Here is a 26,457-nt window from a genome sequence, read left to right as displayed (position 1 = left end):
CAGGATTACGTCAGAACTACTGCATGGATTTTGACAAAATTTTGAACACAGATACATATTAGGCATTGGAAGAATCCATTAAATTTTGAAGGTGATCTGGATCTGGATTCTGGATTAAGTTTCACTTTATAGAGGGTTTGAAGGTTTAAGTTAAAACTACTTCACGGATTCTCAAGAAATTTTCACCACAGGTACATAATAGTTCATGGAAGACTCCATTAAATTTCGGAGGTGATCTGAATCCAGATTCTGGATCAAGGATCAAGCTTTCATTTTATATACACTTTGAAAGATTACATCAAAACTACTTCACGGATTCTCACCAAATTTGCACCACACATTGATATTGGGACATGGAAGACTCCATTAAATTTTGGAGGTGATCTCAGGTTTCCCCTCGTGAGTTCGTGGGCAGTGCAAATAGAATATACAACAATAATTTGAATTAAAGTTATTCCTACCAGGTTTATTAATTTAGAGCAGATCAGTCATCAAAAATCATTCATCTTTGCACAAAAATGGGTTCAGAATGCATACACATCTTTAATGCCACAAAAACTGATACCCACAGCATGTGCAGCAAAAAGAACACACTTCTTTTCAAAAACAGAGTTTTTAAGCTTGCAGTTCAGAAGTCTGTCCCGGCAGGGCTCCCAGTCCCGCACGTCAATCTGTCCGGGCAGGGCGCCCAGTCCCACACGTCCTCGGCCTCATGTAATAATGTAACTCCATGAAGTCCATAAAGCAGGCGTTGTTAATCCTTAATCGTCCAACGTTGTGATGGGAACTGATTTGATAATTGCTCTGGGTGCCGAGGTTTACCAGCACATACACCCCCAGTTTCTGCATTTTGCGGCAAAGTGTAACTACTTAATTAAAGAATCGCTGTTTTCTTGTTTTCAGCTCCGTATGAGAACAGGTCCATGTGTTCAGTTCAGTGGCGTTAATGTCTCTACAGACACTTTCAAGGTTGCCTCCCCGATAACACATAATCCAGTCATTGTTCTTCCCTGTGGAAACAAAGTTCTTTCACAGTCAAAATATGAAATCACTCACATTTTACAGAATGCAGAAGCAGCAATTAATTTTGAACAATACAGTCATTCAACTGTTCATTATTGATCAGCATAGTTCAAACATAAATGTGCAAACCATTTGTCCACCCCTCTCGTCGGATTTTTATTGCGAATAAAATGTCTGAACTGTGAGAGACCTACAAGGTGGACACCATTCGGAAAATTCAGATGGCTTTCAGGGACGATTTTATGTGGATTACACAGATTAAGGAGTGTTACAACCGGTTTAAAGACCGCCCACAGTGTCTGAGAGCGTGGCGCACTCTGAGCGCCGATCGACAGGCTGAAACAACCAGATCATTTCCAAAGTGAAGGCTTTGTTGATCCGGGACGTCGTCTGACTTCCACAGAAATGGCAGAAGACGTGGACATCAGCACTTTTTCGGCACATTCCACTGTTACAGGAGTTTTTGTCATGGAAAGAGGAGCGGAGGGATTCGCGCGTCGGGACGGAGCCGCATGGTGCAAAGCAACGCCGTGATGAAGCCTCACAGGACATCTTCTGGCATGTCCAGCTCATCCACAATTTCTCGGATAGTCACACGACTGAAAAGCCACCGAAAGCTGTCTGAAAGCCATCTCAAAGCCGTCCTGTGAGACCAACACGGAGGTGCTTTTGTCCGCGCCATTCGCGGCTCTGTGGTGCATTCCTCTGCTTCTCTTTCCATGACAAAATCTCCTGTAACAGTGGAATGTGCTGAAAAAGTGCTGATGTCCACGTCTTCTTCCTAGTTCTGTGGTAGTCAGACGACGTCCCAGATCAACAAAGCCTTCACTTTGGAAATGATCTGGTTGTTTCAGCGGGGTGTCAGCCTGTCGATCGGCGCTCGGAGTGCGCCGCGCTCTCAGACGCTGTGGGCGGTCTTTAAACCATTACTTAAAAAGCCATCACTTGACCCAGCTATCTTAGCTAATTATAGGCCAATCTCCAACCTTCCTTTTCTCTCAAAAATTCTTGAAAGGGTAGTTATAAAACAGCTAACTGATCATCTGCAGAGGAATGGTCTATTTGAAGAGTTTCAGTCAGGTTTTAGAATACAGCATTAGTGAAGGTTACAAATGATCTTCTTATGGCCTCAGGCAGTGGACTCATCTCTGTGCTTGTTCTGTTAGACCTCAGTGCTGCTTTTGATACTGTTGACCATAAAATTTTATTACAGAGATTAGAGCATGCCATAGGTATTAAAGGCACTGCGCTGTGGTGGTTTGAATCATATTTATCTAATAGATTACAATTTGTTCATGTAAATGGGGAATCTTCTTCACAGACTAAGGTTAATTATGGAGTTCCACAAGGTTCTGTGCTAGGACAAATTTTATTCACTTTATACATGTTTCCCTTAGGCAGTATTGCTTAAATTTTCATTGTTACGCAGATGATACCCAGCTTATCTATCCATGAAGCCAGAGGACACACACCAATTAGCTAAACTGCAGGATTGTCTTACAGACATAAAGACATGGATGACCTCTAATTTCCTGCTTTTAAATTCAGATAAAACTGAAGTTATTGTACTTGGCCCCACAAATCTTAGAAACATGGTGTCTAACCAGATCCTTACTCTGGATGGCATTACCCTGACCTCTAGTAATACTGTGAGAAATCTTGGAGTCATTTTTGATCAGGATATGTCATTCAATGCGCATATTAAACAAATATGTAGGACTGCTTTTTTGCATTTGTGCAATATCTCTAAAATTAGAAAGGTCTTGTCTCAGAGTGATGCTGAAAAACTAATTCATGCATTTATTTCCTCTAGGCTGGACTATTGTAATTCATTATTATCAGGTTGTCCTAAACGTTCCCTGAAAAGCCTTCAGTTAATTCAAAATGCTGCAGCTAGAGTACTGACAGGGACTAGAAGGAGAGAGCATATCTCACCCATATTGGCCTCTCTTCATTGGCTTCCTGTTCATTCTAGAATAGAATTTAAAATTCTTCTTCTTACTTATAAGGTTTTGAATAATCAGGTCCCATCTTATCTTAGGGACCTCATAGTACCATATCACCCCAATAGAGCGCTTCGCTCTCAGACTGCAGGCTTACTTGTAGTTCCTAGGGTTTGTAAGAGTAGAATGGGAGGCAGAGCCTTCAGCTTTCAGGCTCCTCTCCTGTGGAACCAGCTCCCAATTCAGATCAGGGAGACAGACACCCTCTCTACTTTTAAGATTAGGCTTAAAACTTTGCTTTTTGCTAAAGCTTATAGTTAGGGCTGGATCAGGTGACCCTGAACCATCCCTTAGTTATGCTGCTATAGACTTAGACTGCTGGGGGGTTCCCATGATGCACTGAGTGTTTCTTTCTCTTTTTGCTCTGTATGCACCACTCTGCATTTAATCATTAGTGATTGATCTCTGCTCTCTTCCACAGCATGTCTTTTTCCTGGTTCTCTCCCTCAGCCCCAACCAGTCCCAGCAGAAGACTGCCCCTCCCTGAGCCTGGTTCTGCTGGAGGTTTCTTCCTGTTAAAAGGGAGTTTTTCCTTCCCACTGTCGCCAAGTGCTTGCTCACAGGGGGTCGTTTTGACCGTTGGGGTTTTTCCGTAATTATTGTATGGCCTTGCCTTACAATATAAAGCGCCTTGGGGCAACTGTTTGTTGTGATTTGGCGCTATATAAATAAAATTGATTTGATTTTGATTTAAACCGGCTGGAGCACTCCTTAATCTGTGTAATCCCCATAAAATCGTCCCTGAAAGCCATCTGAATTTTCCGACTGGTTTCCACCTAACTGTTTCTCACAGTTTCTGGAAAAATTTGATGCAGCAAAGCTCCAAATCGTTCAGACATTTTATTTGCAATAAAAATCCGACGAGGGGGGTGGACCACTGCTCACTCAAAGCCTGCTCACAGGCGAATGACGCAACCGACAGGCGTGAAAAAACTCACGCATGCGCACGAGGATTCAAGCTTGGCTGATGCAATCACACGTGATTCAAATCCATATAGTTTTTGAAAAAAATTAAAAGGTCCGTTACTTTTTGGACAGACCTCGTATAAGTAAAATAGCATATATTTTCATTTATTCTTAACTGTATCGAGAACCGGTTCCTTTTGGGTATCGTTAAGAAATGATTCGATCCACCGACATCAATAACCTTTTTGTTTAACAATTCCCTTATCGGTCCTTCAGAGTGGCCGTTGTTTTTGGGGGTGTTTGTCAGGAAAATGATTTCTCTACATTGATTACAGATGCTGCAGCAGGTCTGTAATCAACTTTTCTGCAGCGCGCTTTGCTTTGAACCTTGAACCAATCGAAGCACTCCGGTGCTTTGTTGATTCATTGTTTTATTTCGCTTTATCTTAATTTTCCGCGCTAAATCCCCAAAGAGTATATGTCTGTGAGTAATATTTACGTTTTTATGTTAAACCGACCTGTTATGGTCTTCTGAATGTTGATAGATGTATTTTATAACTTAAAAACGGGACTGATGCTAACGTGTTAGCATGTCTATGTCAATTTCAATGTTAAAGTTTGCCTTAAGCTGTTCGCATCTCTGCAGGTTGTGTGTGCATTTGTTTTCTGTATAATAATGGCTCAGCGTTCGTTGTTGTAAAAGAGTCAGTTTGTATTTTTTTCACTTATTTTTATTTATATATTAATAATAATAGCAACAACAACAATAATAGTAATAATAACTCATAACTAATATGCTACAATACAGTTTTAGAGAACGAGACAAAAACAACCTGATGAAACAAAACAACAGAAAAGATAAAACCTACTAACAATGAAAATAAATAAATACATATAGAAATAAATAACTGTTTCCTGTGAACACCTAGTGACTCTTACACCTCCACTTCATCCCTATTTTATTTAAGTTTAATGACAATTTGTTTCGGTCAAACCATATTTTCAATTTGTTAATTTCTTCAGTGATTTTCTCCAGAGTTAGAAAACTGCTACATCCTAGTAAGAGCAGAATACTGCTGGAATGAATTTGAATAAGGAAAGTTGTTTTTTTTTTCTCACCAAAATGGAAGTGGCACTCACTGCAGTTTATTGTCTGGAATAGTTGCAGATTGCATTTCAGAGATTCTAGAATTCAAACATTTTCGTGCGGGTGGTGTTGGGGGTAATTTTAGGTTTCAGCGTTTTTGTTTTTTACCACTTTCATCCCTGAATATGTCAATCGTGAGTCACTTTTGTGAGGATTAAAGTCACTAACTGGGACTCCTGTCTTGTTGTGAGAAAGAAACGAGAATCCTCCTCCGTTCTGTTCACACAGCTCCAAACGCTGCACGGCTCTCTGCCGAGTCAAGTTACAATGATAGAATCCAGTCAGAATTAATAAATTCAAAGCGAAACGCCATTTAAATCAAATGACACCTCTTTCCAAACATTGTAATACAAACAAACTGCAATCGATCAAAACGTTTTTTTCCTTTCAGAACGAGACATCCTGCGCTGACCTGCAGCAGCCGGCTGAGCTCAGCTCAGAGGTACGGAGAAACATTCATGCCAAAATGTCTGAAAGGAAATTCTTTTGACAGAAACTACACATTTTATTTATTTTATTTATGTCCAGAGATCAAGGATCCAGTGACCAATTTAAAATGTTGAATGTTGACATAGAAAACCTGTAAAGTCTACTTTTAGTACACAGAAAATTCACAAGAGGTATCGATAAGGGAATCGATACGGAATCGGATCAATAAGCGTAATTGATAATGGCATCGATATTGATAAAATCTTATCAATACCCATCCCTAGGCACATGTCTGCTGTCAGGTTACAAGTAGTTACTTTCTGCTTTTTTGAATGCTTCTCAACTAAACGTACATGTAGCTCTGAGACTCTTAAGTTCTGCATTATAAAAATAATGTAAAAAGACAAAGTTGATGGAGAATCTACGTGTATTCATATATTTCTTTCAATTTTTACGTTTATATGTTTTGAAACATTTGACACAAGTGTGTTTTTGACAGGTCCGGCCAGAATGAAACAAATGAATTGGGGGAGCAAGCCCAAACTGAATGTGCAATTGGTTAAAATGTCACAGGAGATAAAGAGCATGGAATAAAATTCATTAATATCAATGATAAATGATGGGGACAGATTGAGCAGTGACACACCACAAACGCAGCTGAAATGCTGAAGTGTAAATGCACACATTCATGTCTGTTGCGTGTGATGCTCATGTCTGATGTAACGTGGCCATGCTGTGTGCAGCATGTTCCATGCGTAAGGTTACAAACATGGACACAAGAAGTGACCTGAATAGAATGTGTGGGTTTTTCCATGACCAGACCCTTACAGCTGCCAGGGATTGCATTGGAGTCACCAGTAGGAGGCAGTATTTCATATGAGTGCACGCTGCACCGAGTCCTCTGGATGATATTCACAGTTTGATGGAAATTCAAGGAGTTGAGAATAAGGACCGAGACAAGGTTGAGTTGAGAGGAATCTGTGAACAGGTGACCCCGAGCCTGCTTACAGAACAATCAAAGCACTGCTTTCTTCCAAACTGTACCTTAACCCAATGTGATAATGGCTGGTTCATGAACACTGTAGTACTGTATTATTCTGTCCTGTGCATTTATTCTAATCTAGTGAAACACAAACATCCAGTCCTGTTGATGTCTTTATAAAACTGTGCCATCTCAGCAGTTTTTTTTTTTTTTTTTTACACAAAACAGGATGCACTTCAGAGGTTTTTTCAATTTCAATTTATTTTCCTTTATATAGTGCCAAATCACAACAGAGTTGCCTCAAGGTGCTTCACACAAGTAAGGTCTAACCTTACTAACCCCCAGAGCAACAGTGGTAAGGAAAAACTCCCTCTGAGGAAGAAACCTCAAGCAGACCAGACTCAAAGGGGTGACCCTCTGCTTTGGCCATGCTACAGACATAAATTACAGAACGGTTCACAGAACAATTCACAAAACGAATGTACAGGAAATGCTGTTGGTGCACAGGACAGGAGGGTCACAAGCACAAATACATCTCCCATCTCTGGATGGAGCTGCACCTTAAACAGAGAGAAAAAAACAGAACCAGGCATCAGAAAGACAAGAAATACTGTATAATTTGCCAGCATTAAACAACAAGAAAAACAGAAGAAATACAAAGGTGATCACCGACCACAAGCCCTAAGCTTCACTAAAAGACCCAGAATTTAGGTAAAGTTGAGGCCACGGCACACTCTGTTTACTAATACAATGAATTAAAAGAGTAAAAAGCGTAAAACAAAACTATACCAGTATGCTAGCCATACGAAAGGGAAAATAAGTGTGTCTCAAGTCTGGACTTGAAAGTCTCCACAGAATCTGATTGTTTTATTGACGCAGGGAGATCATTCCACAGAACAGGGGCACGATAAGAGAAAGTTCTATGACCTGCAGACTTCTTATTCACAGTAGGGACACAAAGTAGTCCTGCACCCTGAGAACGCAAAGCCCGGGCTGGTATGTAAGGTTTAATTCGGTCAGCTAGGTTGGGAGGTCCCAGTCCGTGAACAATTTTATAGACTAGTAGCAGAACCTTAAAATCTTATCTCACTGGGACAGGAAACCAGTGAAGGGATGCCAAAATGGGTTTAATGTGGTTGAACTTTCTGCTTCGTGTCAAAAGTCTGGCTGCAGCATTTTGAACCAATTTGAGCCTTAATGCTAGACAGCGGTAAACCAGAAAATAGAACATTGCAGTAGCCCAATCTAGAAGAGATAAATGCATGGATCAGGGTCTCACCATCAGCCATAGACAGGATAGGACGAATCTTCGCTATATTTCGCAGGTGGAAGAAAGCAGTCCTCGTAATGTTTCTAATGTGGAGGACAAAGGACAATGTAGGATCAAAAATTACCCTAAGATTCCTCACTTTGTCAGTGTGATGTATGACACACAAGCCTAGGCTAAGCGTTAACTGGTCAAATTGATGCTGATGTGTCACTGGACCAAGAATCATCATTTCAGTCTTATCAGAGTTTAAAAGTAGGAGGTTTCTAGGCATCCAACTTCTCACTGATGCAAGGCAATCTTCTAAGGATTTTATGTGAGGTGATTGTATTGTGCCAACTTGAAAATAATCACACAACTATACAACATATACTAATCTGTCCCATTCTGCCAATTACTTAATTATGAATCAGCTTATTCATAAATCTCTTTATAAATTCTGCAGTCCAGGCAATTTTAAATTTGCTTTGTATAGAAATGCAGGGTGCCTAGCACAGATGTGAATGAAGAGATTTCAGTATGACATGAGAATCATCAGACATCTAATTATCACAGTTTGTTTCAGATTTATAGTTTCTGAATTTGAATAGGATTTCTATCAATGTGCTGATATGAAATTCCCATTGTTATGGTGCAATGTACACTCAACAAAAATATAAACGCAACACTTTTGGTTTTGCTCCCATTTTGTATGAGATGAACTCAAAGATCTAAAACTTTTTCCACATACACAATATCACCATTTCCCTCAAATATTGTTCACAAACCAGTCTAAATCTGTGATAGTGAGCACTTCTCCTTTGCTGAGATAATCCATCCCACCTCACAGGTGTGCCATATCAAGATGCTGATTAGACACTATGATTAGTGCACAGGTGTGCCTTAGACTGTCCACAATAAAAGGCCACTCTGAAAGGTGCAGTTTTGTTTTATCGGGGGGGGGGGATACCAGTCAGTATCTGGTGTGACCACCATTTGCCTCATGCAGTGCAACACATCTCCTTCGCATAGAGTTGATCAGGTTGTCAATTGTGGCCTGTGGAATGTTGGTCCACTCCTCTTCAATGGCTGTGCGAAGTTGCTGGATATTGGCAGGAACTGGTACATGCTGTCGTATACGCCGGTCCAGAGCATCCCAAACATGCTCAATGGGTGACATGTCCGGTGAGTATGCCGGCCATGCAAGAACTGGGACATTTTCAGCTTCCAAGAATTGTGTACAGATCCTTGCAACATGGGGCCGTGCATTATCCTGCTGCAACATGAGGTGATGTTCTTGGATGTATGGCACAACAATGGGCCTCAGGATCTCGTCACGGTATCTCTGTGCATTCAAAATGCCATCAATAAAATGCACCTGTGTTCTTCGTCCATAACAGACGCCTGCCCATACCATAACCCCACCGCCACCATGGGCCACTCGATCCACAACATTGACATCAGAAAACCGCTCACCCACACGACGCCACACACGCTGTCTGCCATCTGCCCTGGACAGTGTGAACCGGGATTCATCCGTGAAGAGAACACCTCTCCAACGTGCCAAACGCCAGCGAATGTGAGCATTTGCCCACTCAAGTCGGTTACGACGGCGAACTGGAGTCAGGACGAGACCCCGATGAGGACGACGAGCATGCAGATGAGCTTCCCTGAGAGGGTTTCTGACAGTTTGTGCAGAAATTCTTTGGTTATGCAAACCGATTGTTTCAGCAGCTGTCCGAGTGGCTGGTCTCAGACGATCTTGGAGGTGAACATGCTGGATGTGGAGGTCCTGGGCTGGTGTGGTTACACGTGGTCTGCGGTTGTGAGGCTGGTTGGATGTACTGCCAAATTCTCTGAAACGCCTTTGCAGACGGCTTATGGTAGAGAAATGAACATTCAATACATGAGCAACAGCTCTGGTTGACATTTCTGCTGTCAGCATGCCAATTGCACGCTCCAAATCTTGCAACATCTGTGGCATTGTGCTGTGTGATAAAACTGCACCTTTCAGAGTGGCCTTTTATTGTGGGCAGTCTAAGGCACACCTGTGCACTAATCATGGTGTCTAATCAGCATCTTGATATGGCACACCTGTGAGGTGGGATGGATTATCTCAGCAAAGGAGAAGTGCTCACTATCACAGATTTAGACTGGTTTGTGAACAATATTTGAGGGAAATGGTGATATTGTGTATGTGGAAGAAGTTTTAGATCTTTGAGTTCATCTCATACAAAATGGGAGCAAAACCAAAAGTGTTGCGTTTATATTTTGTTGAGTGTACTTCTCAGGTATTTGCAAATGAACAACATGTCTGAAGTATGTGGGAAGTAGGGAACAGACCAGTATGGATGTTCCGTTGTGAAAGAACTTGTGGGAATGCCTGGTCTTTGTCATTGCTTTTCCATTTATTTTTTGTAAGTGTTAACAGTTTCATATGAGGGTCTTTAAAAAAATTTCACTGGCAGATTTTTAGCTTACCTTTGGCATTCAGTATTGAGAATCTATGATCAGAAATCCATGACTTTAGTATAACTCATAGTTTACAATTGCGCTACTTGCACAGAAATGCATATCTCATGCTGTCCATTTTTTCTGTCACCTTTATCTTTACGTAGGTTGATCCAAAGGACTACATGCTGACAGGGCTCAAAGATGCCACAGTGGGCCGTATGCCTGGGAAACTGAATGGACAACAGTTTGTCATTCAAGACTGTGAAAACTGCAACATCTATGTGTTTGACCATTCAGCAACCATCACCATCGATGACTGCATCAATTGTCGCATTGTGCTGGGACCTGTCAAGGGCAGTGTGTTTTTCAGAGACTGTAAAGACATCAGGTGCGTTGTGGCCTGTCAACAGTTTCGCACAAGGGACTGTAAAAAAATGGATGTCTTCTTGTGCTGTGCAACTCAGCCAATCATTGAGTCATCTACAGGTATGAAGTTTGGCTGCTTTCAGTACTACTTCCCTGAGCTGGCATTCCAATTCAAGGATGCCGGGCTCAGCATTTTCAACAACAACTGGAGCAACATACACGACTTCACACCTGTCTCTGGAGAAAATAACTGGAGCTTGTTGCCTGAGGCTTCAGCAGTTGTGGATTATGTGCCTCTCCCAGACCCTGAGTCTGAATTCAGGTCTCTTCGCATCTCCACTGAAGCCACACGCAGCATTGTGCCTTTAACAAAGGGAGGAAGATATAAGGACAGTGAGGAATCCTGCCTCTTCATTTTCTTTGCTGGGGAGTACGCCACTGCTAATGCCCGCAAACTGATTGATGAGGTGAGAATAAAAATTAGTTAAGTTTATATTGTGGATTTTGAAGTACTCCTAAACTGAAGCTTCATGAACTCTCTGAAATGTAGTAAATGAATAGATATACGAACAAATGAATGCATTACTTTATCCCCTCATAACATAACCCAAAATAATAAATCCTATCATCTTTTGGTTCACCAAATTAAAACATATAAAAGAAATGTGTTAAATTGAAGAAATTAACCATTATTTTCATAATCCTCTTCAGCCAATATTGTGAAATGGATGCCTGCAACATGTTTCAAAAAAGCTGGGACAGTGGTATGTTTACCACTGTGTTGCATCACCTTTCCTTCTAACAAAACTCAATAACCATTTGGGAACTGAGGACACTAATTGTTGAAGCTTTGTAGGTGGAATTCTTTCCCATTCTTGCTTGATGTACGACTTGTTCAACAGTTCGGGGTCTCTGTTGTCGTATTTTGCGCTTCATAATGCGCCACACATTTTCAATGGGCGACAGGTCTGGACTGCAAGCAGGGCAGTCTAGTACCTACACTCTTTTACTATGAAGCCATGCTGTTGTAACATGTGCAGAATGTGGCTTGGCATTGTCTTGCTGAAATAAGCTGGGACGTACCTGAAAAAGACGTTGCTTTGATGGCAGCATGTGTTGCTCCAAAATCATTCATCAGCATTGATGGTGCAATCACACCAATACAGATGTGTAAATTGTCCATGCCATGGGCACTAACACACCCCCATACCATCACAGATGCTGGCTTTGCGCTGTAACAATCTGGATGGTCTTTTTCCTCTTTTGTCCAGAGAACACAACGTCCATAATTTGCAAAAACAATTTGAAATGTGGACTCATCAGACCACAGCACACTTTTCCACTTTGTGTCTGTCCATTTCAAATGAGCTCTGGCCCAGAGAAGGCGGCAGCATTTCTGGATGTTGTTGATGTATGCCTTTCGCTTTGCATGGTAGAGTTTTAACTTGCACTTGTAGATTATGTTATGATATGATATGTTATGATATAGTTATGGTTTTTGGTCCAGCGAGATATCGGCATCAATTTGATCAGCTAGCATTTAGCTTAGGTCCATGTGTTATACATCATACGGATAAAGTGAGGAAACTTGGAGTAATTTTTGATCCTGCGTTGTCCTTTGATCTCCACATTAGAGACATTACAAGGACTGCCTTCTTCCATTTGTGAAATATAGCGAGGATTCATCCTATTCTGTCTATGGCTGATGCTGAGACTTTGATTCATGCGTTTGTCTCTTCTAGATTGGACTATTGTAATGCTCTATTCTCTGGCTTACCGCAGTCCAGGATCAGGGGTCTTCAATTGTTTCAGAATGCTGCTGCCAGACTTTTGACACGGAGCAGAAAGTTTGACCACATTACGCCAATCTTGGCGTCCCTGCACTGGCTTCCTGTTTCTGCAAGATCGGATTTTAAAGTACTGATTTTAGTTTATAAAATTGTTCATGGACTTGCACCTCCCTATCTGGCTGACTTGATAAGCCCCTATGTACCAGCTCGGGCCCTGTGTTCTCAGGGTGCAGGACTTCTGTGTGTTCCCAGGGTGAATAAAAAGTCTGCCGGTCACAGAGCTTTTTCCTATCGTGACCCAGCTCTGTGGAACGATCTGCCGGCACACATTCGGCAGTCGGATACTGTGGAGACCTTTAAATCACGTTTAAAGACTCATTTATTTTCCCTGTTTTATCAGTAGTGTTATGATGTGTTTTTAATCTTGTATTCTTTTACTGCTGTCTTTCTTTTATGGTTGTTTTTATTGTGTTTTAAATTTTTAATTGTTTTTTATGTTGTGAAGCGCCTTGAGACGATTTTGTCGTGAATTGGCGCTATATAAATTAATAAATTTGAAAAATTTGAATTTAGATGTAGTGACGAACTGTGTTAACTGACAATGGTTTTCTGAAGTGTTCCTGAGCCCACGTGGTAAGATCCTTTACACAAAGATGTTGGTTTTTAATGCAGTGCCGCCTGAGGGATCAAAGGTCACGGGCATTCAGTGTTAGTTTTTGACCTTGCTGCTTACGTGTAGAAAGTTCTCCAAATTCTCTTAATTTTCTGATTATGTTATGGACTATAGATGATGGAATCCCTAAATTCCTTGCAATTAAACATTGAAAAACATTGTTCTTAAACTCTTGGACTATTTTTTTTTCATGCAGTTGTTCACAAAGTGGTGATCCTCGCCCCATCTTTGATTGTGAACGGCAGAGACTTTTGGGGATGCTCCTTTTATACCCAATCATGAGTGTCCTCAGTTCTCAAACCCTTGAGTTTTGTTAGAAGGAAAGGTGATGTCGCAGCTTTTTGAAACGTGTTGCAAGCATCCATTTCAAAATGAGCAAATATTTGCAGGAAAACAATAGTTTATCAGTTTGAACATTAAATATCTTGTCTTTGTCGTACATTCAATTGAGCATAGGTTGAAGAGGATTTGCAGATCATTGTATTCTGTTTTTATTTACATTTTACACAACATCCCAACTTCATTGGAATTGAGCTTGTAAAATAAAAAATAATAATAATTATAATAATAGTAATGATGATGACAGTAATAATAGTATGTATATGATAACAACCTAAACAATTATAATTAACATTAAAAATTACATAATTAACAGGAAATGAAAGGGTTGAGCTCCTCTTCTAAAAATTGTTGATGTCTGAGGTTCCAAAAACAATTCCAGACTAATACGCCATTGAAACTCATTACTTCGTTTATTACCACCCTTCAAAAATGTCAGCTACCTATTTTATTTTATAAACACTACCCAATCTAGAACCCACGCACTGACAGGCTAACAGGCCTTTGTGGGGAAAAGTCAGATGTACATGAATTCTAGTCTGGGCACATTCTTGTTAGTCATTTTTGGCCTTTAAAAATGTGACTTTTGGACATATTTCTGGAAAGTAGCTGCCATCCACTATCTTGAAAAAAAATTCAAAGCTGTGCAGTGGGTACTGCTATTTCTTTCAAACATGATGAGCAATAGTTTCATAGGGCATGACTCAGACGCACACACTGAATTGTCATGCACTAAATGTGCATGCGTGGCCAGATTGAGAATGTAAATGAGACAGAAAAGTTCAGAGCACAGAGGAAGTGTTGCTTCATTTTCTGCACCATTAAGAACCATTTAAAAAGACATAGGTGAATTGGAAACTTTTTTAATTTTTCAGGTCTCCCTTGCAAAATAGGTCTTGATCTCAATGGGACTAACCTGGTTATATGTAAAATAAAATAATAAAAGCCACTAAGTCTTTACATACAGTAGAAAATAGTTGTTGGGTGTTATAGAAAATAGTTATTGGGTGTGATATAAATGTTAGTTAGAGCACCTTTCATTGCAGTCAAATTGTATGTGTGTAATTCACACAACATTAATATTTACTTTTTGCCTGTGGTGCTCTGTTCCTTCAAAGGGAGGATCCTTGGTACCGCTGGAATGACTTTGTGTCAGACCAGCGCCTACTTCAGGAGACTTGTGAGAAGTCTCACTTCCATTGTGATGGGACGTCAGCTACAACATTTGCCCATGTCGTGTTTATCTGTGCATGATTCATGGCTTTGGCGTCTTAGCATTGAGGAAACCGGGGGCTAGAGAAAGCCAAGGGGACGCCCATGCTTCACCTGGCTGCAGCAGATGGATGTTACTTTCAAGAGGTGTGGATGGATTCGTTGCCTGTCTGGGTGGTTGTTATCCAAGACCCAATGTGGTTCTGTGGTGTTGTGATGAATGCATGCTCCAGACTTGACTTTAAAGGAAATCATTTAGGCGCCTCTTGTTATGTGCAATTTTGAAGTTGCTTTTAGTTTGAAAGAAGCTTGTCACTTTCTTTCAGTTCCAAAGCCTTAGCCAAGTGTCATGTACCCCCTAAAATACAGCAAGTGAATAGATAGTGTCCAGCTTGTTAACATTGTCTCAATAACAATTATTGGTATTATCTTGTAACTCAGAACCAAAATGAACCACATTTCTTTTGTTTGTCTTTGTTGTGCTTGAGAATATGAAAGTGAGATCCTAAAATACCATTCTAAGATCATCATGTTGCCAGTAAAATACTGTGGTTATGTTACTGTTGGTGGTAAAATATGTGTTACTCTGTCACACAAACATGAAGCTGGATTCATATACTCAACAAAAATATAAACGCAACACTTTTGGTTTTGCTCCCATTTTGTATGAGATGAACTCAAAGATCTAAAACTTTTTCCACATACACAATATCACCATTTCCCTCAAATATTGTTCACAAACCAGTCTAAATCTGTGATAGTGAGCACTTCTCCTTTGCTGAGATAATCCATCCCACCTCACAGGTGTGCCATACCAAGATGCTGATTAGACACCATGATTAGTGCACAGGTGTGCCTTAGACTGCCCACAATAAAAGGCCACTCTGAAAGGTGCAGTTTTGTTTTATTGGGGGGGGATACCAGTCAGTATCTGGTGTGACCACCATTTGCCTCATGCAGTGCAACACATCTCCTTCGCATCATCCGTGAAGAGAACACCTCTCCAACGTGCCAAACGCCAGCGAATGTGAGCATTTGCCCACTCAAGTCGGTTACGACGACGAACTGGAGTCAGGTCGAGACGCCGATGAGGACGACGAGCATGCAGATGAGCTTCCCTGAGACGGTTTCTGACAGTTTGTGCAGAAATTCTTTGGTTATGCAAACCGATTGTTTCACCAGCTGTCCGAGTGGCTGGTCTCAGACGATCTTGGAGGTGAACATGCTGGATGTGGAGGTCCTGGGCTGGTGTGGTTACACGTGGTCTGCGGTTGTGAGGCTGGTTGGATGTACTGTCAAATTCTCTGAAACGACTTTGGAGACGGCTTATGGTAGAGACATGAACATTCAATACACGAGCAACAGCTCTGGTTGACATTCCTGCTGTCAGCATGCCAACTGCACGCTCCCTCAAATCTTGCGACATCTGTGGCATTGTGCTGTGTGATAAAACTGCACCTTTCAGAGTGGCCTTTTATTGTGGACAGTCTAAGGCACAGCTGTGCACTAATCATGGTGTCTAATCAGCATCTTGGTATGGCACACCTGTGAGGTGGGATGGATTATCTCAGCAAAGGAGAAGTGCTCACTATCACAGATTTAGACTGGTTTGTGAACAATATTTGAGAGAAATGGTGATATTGTGTATGTGGAAAAAGTTTTCGATCTTTGAGTTCATCTCATACAAAATGGGAGCAAAACCAAAAGTGTTGCGTTTATATTTTTGTTGAGTGTGGGACAATAAGAAAGGTTTTTGCAGATTTACATTTTCATTCTTTCATATGTTTCTTTATTATGAGTGCAAATGTAAGGGCCACTTCACACACAGTGCAAATTTGGTCGAATTGCGCATGAAGCGCGCATGAAGCAGGAATCGTATGGAAAACGTGTAAAATTGTAGCTGCCTCGAATGTCTCGTACACCTGTTGCTATAATTATTTGCACACACTAGCGGCTGAAAAGTAGAGAGCCCATCGAACACTCTCGCAGTAGGTGTCGGCCAAATTTCAGCTAACCCACACGAACATCTAACACCGCTTGTTTGGCACTTAGAAAATGTGTGGCCATTCACACTGTTAACACAAAAACAGTGAGCAGACGATCACTGTCGAGCTGGATGTGAAATTTGTTTAAGTGCCCCATGAGTGTGGCCTTGCAAAAAGTCACACACATGTGGTGCATGTGTCTTACATGTATGCACGTGTGTCCCTCCCCCACTTGGGCATACTTGCATAAAATGTTTATATGTACAGATTTGATCACGTGGGGGCTGGACAGCGAGGTCTGATCGCACACAGTACGGGGAGGGGCCTGTCAGCTGATCACAGCACACTAACAGCTGGATGACAGCTCAGTGCACACATTACAAACACAGAAACCACCACCAGGACAGTTATATAAATAATTCCGACAATACCTACATACGCAATTACATAACAAATAACAACAATGAATGACCACATAACATAGACTGACACGTTGGTCTAGGCGCTGAACAGACGGGGGGTGGGGTGGGGGGCGTGTCCGCTCACAGCCGCGGCTGTAAAGATCTCTGCTCCTGGACGTCCCAGCTTGAGAACACGTTCCGTGTTTGGAAGGACATGAACTTACAACATTCCTTTGTGAGGCGCGTGTCTCTGCCTGCTGTCCTCGTGGAAATATAGAAACCATCTTTTGCCTTTGCGCCGGGCTACAGCGGCTGGACACAGCGCATCTCATCCATGTCTTTGTTGAATTTAGCCATTTTTCCACACTGATTACAGGCCAGTGTTGGTAGCGCAGTGATACAGTTTCCGTCTGGTAATCAGAGCTTATGGGTTTGAATCCCGTGAGTGACATTTTTTTTAACCAGGGTTATTTAACCACAGTGTTCTGTATTTCGTCCCCTTTTATGTATTATTTATATCAACCCAGTGATATTCACTAATTATATAGCTGTTTTTTATTTTATTGTTCTCCACATCAGCAGCGTGATGTGTTACATCTGCTCACACTGTGTTGCTGCTTGAAAGACACCATCACGTGCACGAACCATCGCACTGGGATCGTGCATGCCTGCCCGTTGGCGCAATGTTTTTGTGGTTCGCTCATACAAGCTGTTTCGCTGTGAGTCGCCCTGAGTTGTACCTATTCGTACTATGTGTGAAGGGGCCCTAAGAAATGTTCTTCATGCTTCATTATAAGCTTTGGACATTTAAAACATACATTACTCATCTTGAATCTGCGCAGGTAACCACAAAAGGTTTTGTGTTGATCCAGACCAAGGAAGTCTCAATGCGACCTGAAGATACAAAGAGAGTGTTTCAGGACACTGCAGAAGATCTTGTTGACTGGGTTGCCAAAGGTAATAACAAATAAGCTCTAAATAGATGGGATTTGTTCAAGGAAAACTTAGTATCGCTCGAAGTTAACCGGGCAATTTTTGAAACTGTTTTGTAAACAGCCACATGGTTTTTACAAAAAATGTTAAAGTACTAGATTTTCAAGTTTAATCTGTTTCAACCTGGACAAGACAGTTTGGAGTTCAGGGTCTTGCTCAAGGATACTTTGACACAGGCAGGGATTAAAGTTCTCCGTCGCTACGAAGGATTTCCGTCAATTGTGCTGCCCAAAGGCTGTATGACAGGGTTTGACAGTAACGCTTGCCCACTCGACACTGGTGAGTGAAGGGTGCTGTCAGACTCATGCTTCATGTCCCACACTTGCCTGATAATTGTCAGCTGCATTTATAACAAAATCTGGTGAAAAATCAGTGTGTTTCAGTGATGTTCCTGCAGCAGCAGATGTTTTTCTGATAGACTGTTTTAGCATAAATGAACCTGATTATCTAATCATGCATGTTTTTCCTCACTCGTCTCTGTGTGGTGTCTGAGTGAACAGACACACACACACACACACACACACACACAGTGCTGTCTTTCTCTCTTATTCGGTCTCAAATTTTAGTGCAAATTTGAACAAAGAGGAAAAAGGTCTCAAAAGCAGAGCAGTAATTAAAATAATATATCCTCCAGTGTCCATAACTGCACATTCCATATGTTGAAGATGTTTAAACCAACTGCTGCTGCCTGGAGAGGAGGGGGCGGGGAGGTTAATGTTATGTTCATACAACGTTAATTTGTTTTGATCCTTTTAAACATTATTTATGACCTAGACGCGTACCATCAAATGACATGAAGTATAACAAAATAATGAAACATGACATTTGTATTGTATTTAACTTGGCTCTTACTACAGCACTTTGAGATTCTTTGAGGGTTAGGACACCGGCATTTTGAACAAAAGTGATATGTCGGCCTTGTCCACAAGGTAAAGATTGACTGATGGCATCATCAAAAAGAAGTTAAAATGGATCATCTCAGAGATTATTTCTCAGTGTACGTGAGGAAACTGGATGTATCTGGTGTCACAGTGACTTGAAGGGCATTTCATGTGGAAAACAGTTCCTCCGTAACCACGACAAAAACGCAACAACTTCCAGCGATTGTCTCTTGCCACAAAGGCGGTTATCAACAGTCAGTTCCTTGTAAAATTTGATTCTTCAAAAAAATAACAAAAACATTTTTCCTGTGTTGATATGTGATGATTTTTCCCTTTGATACTGAGTTTTTGCTGGAGGATGGATTATTTGTTTTCTATGTGTTTGCTGTGCTTAAAAAGCTGGTCGCACACTCCCTTAGTGCGACCTGATTTTACTTTGAGCAACTTAAAATAACTTACAAATAATTGTCAATGACTTAAAGTGTAGGTGACACCAAAAATGTGCACAAATAATCACTAAAAATTTTGAAATGGTGACATGTAAAAAATCCTGAATAATAAAAGTGGATGCAGGTGAAGGATAAACAACAGCTGTCTGAAGCCTGCGCTGTATTTCAACCCTCAGCCGCGGCCATATTGTTACTACATTATCACGAGAATGGCACCTGCTGATTCAAGCCCAAATCAATTGTAAGTACGGTGGAGGTAGAGCTGTTTTCAGGTGATTGTTTTTTCTAGTGTGGAGCTTTTTTAAGTCCATGTTTTTCTGAAGCAGCTGTGGAGGACACAGCCTTAGGGTTTTGAGCCTTATTTAGACCTCAATGAGGGAGAAGAACCCTTGGAGGAAAACCTTCAGTCTGACAACAGTGATTGTATTGGCAGAGTTCAGAACACAGAATGGTGATTATACAACCCCAATTCCAGTGAAGTTGGGACGTTGTGTGAAATGTAAATGTAAACAGAATACAATGATTTGCAAATCCTCTTTTTCAGTGAGATCATCTTTAAACTTATCCACCTTTACAAAATGACATCTGAAAATAATTTAATTCCTTCTGTCTTGGCTGAAGAAAAGTCCATTTGTCACACGGGAGTTTGGTGCCAGATTACAGTGATGGCTGTAATCCGTTATTGCGGCTGATGGATCAAGTCTTTGCTCTTAATGAGCCGCTTTGCACTGCACATTTTAATGTGCAGTGCAAAGCGGCTCATTAAGACTTAAAAGACTCCCAGAGTCCCTCATCTGCTCATAACATCTCACACGATGAGAAATTATGCCACGATCCACAAAACAACCAAATAAAATAATCTTAAAATATTCAGTTTTGCCTCCGTGTCGAGTGGAGTAGCCGGGGACACCGTGCAAGTGCGCGCCCATTAACGTAAGTGTTCCACCTGACAATCAAAAGGATTTTGCCTGCGAGAATAACCGTTCTCACACTCAAAACATGGTGCAGCTCCGACCCGAACCACTAGGTGGAAACAGGGCTGTCAGTAGCCTGTAAAAATCCATAAATTAATCCATAAATTAATGGGGCTATTAAGACAATGGTTCTTGTGCTGATGTCACTTCCTTCTTCTTCTCCAGTGTTGTGACTCGGCCAGACGTCCCTCATTTTTAGTGGCGCGTGGTTCAAAATCCGAATATTTATCTCTTCAGTAAATGTGCACCAGGAAAGGATAAATTTCAAACTGTTGTTTCAAAGTCTCATATATTCAATATAACATGGCATAACGTGTCACCTACACTTTAAAATGACAATGAAAGAGTTAAATTCTGAGCCAAGTGGTTCAGGTGTCGTATTGGCTCAATAATATCTTTGTTCAATCTAAACTGTTTCATTCTCACTGATACATGATACAGTAGTACTGACATAAAATTTTAAAATTATTTTACCTCATATAATCTAGAACCTCATTGTTTTGAATCTACACTATGAATGACACATTTATTACATCCACCAAGGACGTAATAAAATCATCTGCATTTATTTATTTATTCATTTGTCTGTGTGTCTTTTAGCAGGATTACATCAAAACTACTGTACGGATTTTGATGAAATTTTCACCACCCACTGAATTTTGGAGGTGATCTGGATCTGGATTCCGGATCAAGATTTCCCTTTATATATGCTTTAAAGGATTACTACAAAACTACTTAATGCACCACAGATAGATATTGGGGCATTGCTCTTGTTCTTTTATTGAATATCATTTCAAATGAGTTTATTTGAATATTGCTCAATCAGTTTGCATGCATTGCAGTTTCAAATTTTGCATAATTTTGTCCTAAGTGTTGCTTGACATCTATGTCATGAAGAGAAAGTTGTTCTAATGGTAATGAATACAGTTTTTTTTCCTGCTACCACAACCCTCACTCTGTGTAAATATATAAAATAATCATGGACTTTCTGTTATATTCATCCTTAAAATTGTGCTCAAAATGCACCATTTGGTACCCCATTTTCAAAAAATTTACTTGTGGAGGTTGCCTGGACCCCCACCTGTGTGTGTGTGTGGGTGGGTGTGTGGGTTAACCCCTCCAACACCCTCCTCAGTGTTGGCACTCACGCTCCCAGTCCGACAGTTTCAGATTTTTTTTTGTGTGTGTTTTTTTTTTACCTTTTTTTTTTTTTTTTTTTACCTCACTCAATTTTTTTTTACCTCATGTTTTTTTATTAGCCTATGCTAAGTATGAAAAGAAAATCAAAACTTTTTTGAATTTCTGCTCATCCTTCTTTGACTGGGAAAAAGAAACACAGCTTGTATTTAATCTTTTGCTTTTTAAAAGCTTTCTGTTGATTCTGATTGTTTCTTAGACGTCTCTACCTTATTTTACCTTAAATCCAAGGATGCAATCGCAAAAGGTAGATAGTGAACAGCTTATGATTTGGCCGTTTAAAAAAAAAAAAAAAAATCAGTCAGAAGTTTTCTTTGCTTTAATCTCTACACAGGGAGGAGTTGCCTGGATTTGATCTCCTAACCTTTGATTAGAGGACAACCACTGTACCTCTTGAGGGTCTTTTTATTTTGCAGCAATGAACAAGAAACCAAAATAGTTCATTAACTAGCTCTGCAACAATTAATCAATTAAGTTAATTGACAACTATTTTGGTAATCTGTTCATTGCTTGTCATTTTTTCTTTTTTTTCTTTCAAATGTCCATATACTGATTTCAACTTCTTAAATCTGAAAGCTTTCTGGTTTCTTTAATCTGGAAACAAACAAGATACTTGAGGATGTCATCTTGGGCTTTGAGAAACACCGATCGATATTTTTCACCATTTTCTGACACTTCAGATCAAACAACTAATGAATTAATCCAAAGAAAAATAATAAAAATAATTGTTAGCCCTCTAAAATGTTAGGATTGTGTCTCTCCACCAACCCATTTGTGAAATTTTAGTTTTTGGCACTTTACATCCTTTATATGATGTAGTTTAAATAAATGAATAAATACACTGAAAAATAACTACACTTTCTGAAAAAAAATTGAATGCAAGGTTTATAGTGATGAGAATGTATGATTTACTGGTAACCAAAGCACAATTGTATAATCAGAAACAAATTAATATAGACTACTTAAAAAAGATTAATAGAATGCAAAAGTAATTGTTAGTTGCAGTATTATCCCGAACTATAGTTTTTGGATGGTTAAACCTCCTCTAGAGACACACACACACACACACACATACACACAGCCAAACAAATCTCATATTTAAAAACAACAGTGCTGCAGTTCTTAGAAAATGAACAACAAAACATAAAACTGTAGACTGAAGAGGATGTGCAAGAAAAAAGAAAAAGGTTGGTCATTGGTTTCTGTGAGCAGGTAATGTCACAGAGCTTGACATGTTAAGAAGAGAACAACAAAAGTTCACAGCACTCAATACAGTGCTGATTGATGACTAGTCCACACACCACTTCCTCTAGGGTTTAATTTCCACAGTATATCATTTACAGTCCAAATGCACCAGAGAAAGTGTCTGCATGAACCCGATGGTGATAGCTCATTTTATCTATTCATGCTGGATGCATGAAATTTTCTCTTGTTCTTTAGTACTAGATGTCACTTTAAGAGCCACAGTTGCATATTTGTCCGTTTATAACATTCTGAAATCTGTAAAGAAAAAAAAGGTGCTTTGGAGCAATTTTTGCCCTCTGTATTTCCACACTGAAGCACATCAGAGCTTTCAATTTTTGGTATTTATTATCCCCTGCTGGCCATACACATGAAGGGGGATTATGTCCTGGCAATTTCCATCTGTCTATCTGTCCCAAAAGGGGCAGCATTCTGAAATCAATTCCTGCCACACTTTTAGGAGGAATTTCGTGAAACGTGGTGCAAGTCCTTGTTATAGGTTGATAATACACATATTTTCATATCTTTTCAGTTGGGCTCATTTTACCAGTGTGAAGGACCTTTCACACTAAGTATGGAAATTTGCTGCACATCGCTTTAAAACCCTTTATTTTCAATGAGAAGCGCTGTGCAAATGCCACTTCGCAACGTGATGTGCAAAAATCGAGCTTGCGCAGCGTGCACCGCTGCTTGATGTCAAACTCACTGCGGTCAAAATTTAGCTCAGTCCAATTTTCACCGCTGTGCGCTGGTGAAGTAGCTTCGTGCATCCAATAGAAACGATGCATCAGGCCAAAACACAGAAGAAAACAGAGTGTAGAAATGTGTGTCAGAGGAACATTAGAACTGCAGATTTTTACATGGCAGTTTTCTAAAGAAAATTCTTACGAATGTGTTCTTTTTTACTTCAAGATTAATTTCTGATTACTGTACATTTTGAAGTTAAAACAATTTCTTACATTAGGAAACTTGTAATTAAAGTAGTTTTAAGTAAAAAAAAATCTTTATAAATCTGTGATAGTCATCTGTAAATTTAAACCATAACTTATCTGTTGTTGATGTTTCAGATGAGATGATTTCTTAATTAACATGATAATGAACCTTGAACATTTATTTTTAGCCAAATAAAATAGCATGAAAAGTAATGTGTACATTTTTAAGTCTGGTAGATTCATTCATTTGTATCTGTGTTTCATTCAGGAACCAAGACACCGTTATAAATATTATGTCCTCATTAGCTGTGTGATTGCTTTTAATGTTGTAAACAGAGTAATTACTAAAATATAAATTTGACTATTGACTATGTGAATGCTTTGAAATTGTGCACCATAGGGGCGGGGCTTCTTCTACCTTTGCAAGTGTCTTTTTGACTCATCTGTGATTCATTCAGTAAATGTTAAAATATAAAAGGAAACCGCTTTTTTAAATAATAAAATAGTTTTTGTTTTATTTAGAAGCGTAGCAGCAGGTGTTGGTTTTCAGAGAAGACAGGTGAGCTGGACTCTGAGGACATTTAACTACATGACTGTCTCCTCCACAGCTTCAACCTCTTGGGGGATATTGAGAGCACAAATTATTGTTTTTTTTTTTTTTTTTTACAGTTTTCAGCAAGCTACAAAGTGACAAATATGTAACTGTGATAGGTATCAGTAGATATCTAGTATCTAAAAACAACTCCTGAAAATTTCATGCATCGAGCTTGAATTACTTCAAGCTTATTACTTCAAAAGTGATGACTTATCTTCTGTACCACTCGTTTTTACAGTAAAATCAGTGTCACAGTACATTTTAAATTCCAATTATCTCCACAACTAATGAAGATATAAGGCTGAAATTTTGTATGTTGTTTACTGTGAATAACAAGATTATTTTGTGAAAGTATGAGGCAACTCAGAGATGGTCAGTCTGGAGGCCTCTGGTGACTTCACATGGACTGAACCCTAAAGTCAACTAACTGCATATTTTAGCTATTAAAAAAAGAGACCCATTCTTATTTAGGATTCATTTCACTCACTCAAACACTTGTGTCACAGGCATCGTACTCGCATGATTGTTGATCAGGATTTCTACTTTTTGTTTGCACCTCTAATGTACATTACAAAACTAAATCAGTCATTTCTCTCTCATTTTTTTTAAAGCTAGTGAAGTTTAGCAGTGAGTTAAACCATGCAGTGCATTTAGCAATAGTGTAACGTGATCGCTCACAGTGTGTAACCGCAGGATGTGTCGTTAGATTTTGACCTCTACATGTCTTTTCTGAAGGCCCAGTTATTGCCCTTGAGTTGAACGGCGATGGAGTTGTGGACACCTGCAAGAAGGTTGCCAATGAAGTGTTCAGTGGAACCAAGGTAATTTAAATTTGTGATGGGGAATTTGATATTTAGATTGTGATACATGTCATATGTCTCTCTCAACAGCATGATAGTCCTAACAATGATGCTTTCTCTTGCTGCCCCCCGGCCCCACAGGTTTTTGTATCTGATAATAAAACTACATCTTCTCGAGACGTCGACAACTTTTTCAACTTTGCTGACATGCAGATGGGCATGTGAAAGCTTTATCATCCAAGCAAACTGCTCTTCTGATGCTGAAACAGGTTTTTTTTTTTTTTTTTTTTTAATTGTACCTGTCCATTTTGTGTTAAATATATACTGTTTAATTATTTGGCTTTTGTATTGTTTATCAAAAATTCAGAAGGTGTTTGATCATTCAGAACAATCATGAGTCTATAGACTAAAATATTTGCTGTACATCAATTAGTTGCTATAAATGCTGTGAATATTTATATTTTCTGTGAATGTATTTGATAATTCTGTTGCTTTTGTCGATTATGTGAATACAGCTTTTTGCTGGAGATTTAAATCATTTTAATTTTGAGGTTTGTTTTTCTGGACTGCAGGGAAAATACAGGAATGTGCAGTGGAAAAGCCATGGGGGGAATAATGCTTAGAGGAAAATGTTTTGTATGTAAATCACATTTTAATACTTACAAAGATTTACATTTGACTGTGATTTATACAGTGAATTTCCTCTAATGTGTGCTGTGTGTATTTGAAAATGATGTCTCGTGATTTTTGTTTTTAGGCCAAAATTTAATTGTAACATTTTTCATATCTTGCTGGTCCCCTAATCCCCCTGAATACATCATTCAAGTAGACATTTAAATACATAAAATGACTGCTTTAAGCTGACGTAAATGAGTTATTTTGTTACTTTTGTCTTGTGTTGGGGTATCATAGTTGTGCAGTGGTTAGCACTGTGTGTGCAGTGGTTAGCACTGTGTAAGTGCATAAATTCTGAGGTCAAAGCCAGCATGTGCATAGGTTGTGGATTTAAACCAAGCGTGGCACATCTGTGTGCTATCTGAAGATGTGTAGGTTATGCTGCATTTAGACATAACAATGACAAGTCATGAATGCCATGAAGTATACATTCTTGTCCGCTGATCATGAATGTGATGATTTGAGGCAAAGGCGTCAGGTGTCCTCAGGAACTTCTGCAACCTGTTAACATGCATTACGATTAATGGCACGTGTTTCTGGCGAATAATCAGGAACCATTACGCACGGTCAAGAATGTTGCACGCTGCGTGGAACAGCGTGCAACGTTCTGTCACATTGTGAATGAGGCGAATTTTCTCCACACACACACACACACATCTATATTCATCCCATATTCCTCCATCAGTTGCTGAAGAATTCAGATCACTCCAGTTTGCTTCTCAAAATCCACAGCAGAAGAACTTTGTGACTGCATGCTTAGTTG

At 39.8% G+C, this 26,457-nt stretch overlaps 1 protein-coding gene across 1 annotated transcript in view; it reads left to right on the top strand.

Moving 5' to 3' along the window:
• rp2 (RP2 activator of ARL3 GTPase) overlaps positions 1-25,783 on the top strand; it is a 39,082-nt gene extending 13,299 nt beyond the window's left edge. Inside the window, exons 2-5 of the mRNA XM_034180613.1 lie at positions 10,355-11,023; positions 17,799-17,913; positions 24,955-25,040; positions 25,161-25,783. Of these exons, the coding sequence (XP_034036504.1) occupies positions 10,355-11,023; positions 17,799-17,913; positions 24,955-25,040; positions 25,161-25,244 (954 nt within the window). The 3' untranslated portion in view covers positions 25,245-25,783. The remainder of the gene's footprint in view (positions 1-10,354; positions 11,024-17,798; positions 17,914-24,954; positions 25,041-25,160) is intronic.
• Positions 25,784-26,457: the final 674 nt, after the last annotated feature.

Source organism: Thalassophryne amazonica, chromosome 10 (genome assembly GCF_902500255.1).
Source record: "Thalassophryne amazonica chromosome 10, fThaAma1.1, whole genome shotgun sequence".
In the NCBI taxonomy this organism is placed as follows: Eukaryota; Metazoa; Chordata; class Actinopteri; order Batrachoidiformes; family Batrachoididae; genus Thalassophryne; species Thalassophryne amazonica.
The sequence above is the reverse complement of the archived record's forward strand: the minus strand, read 5'-3'. Positions and strand labels throughout refer to the sequence as shown.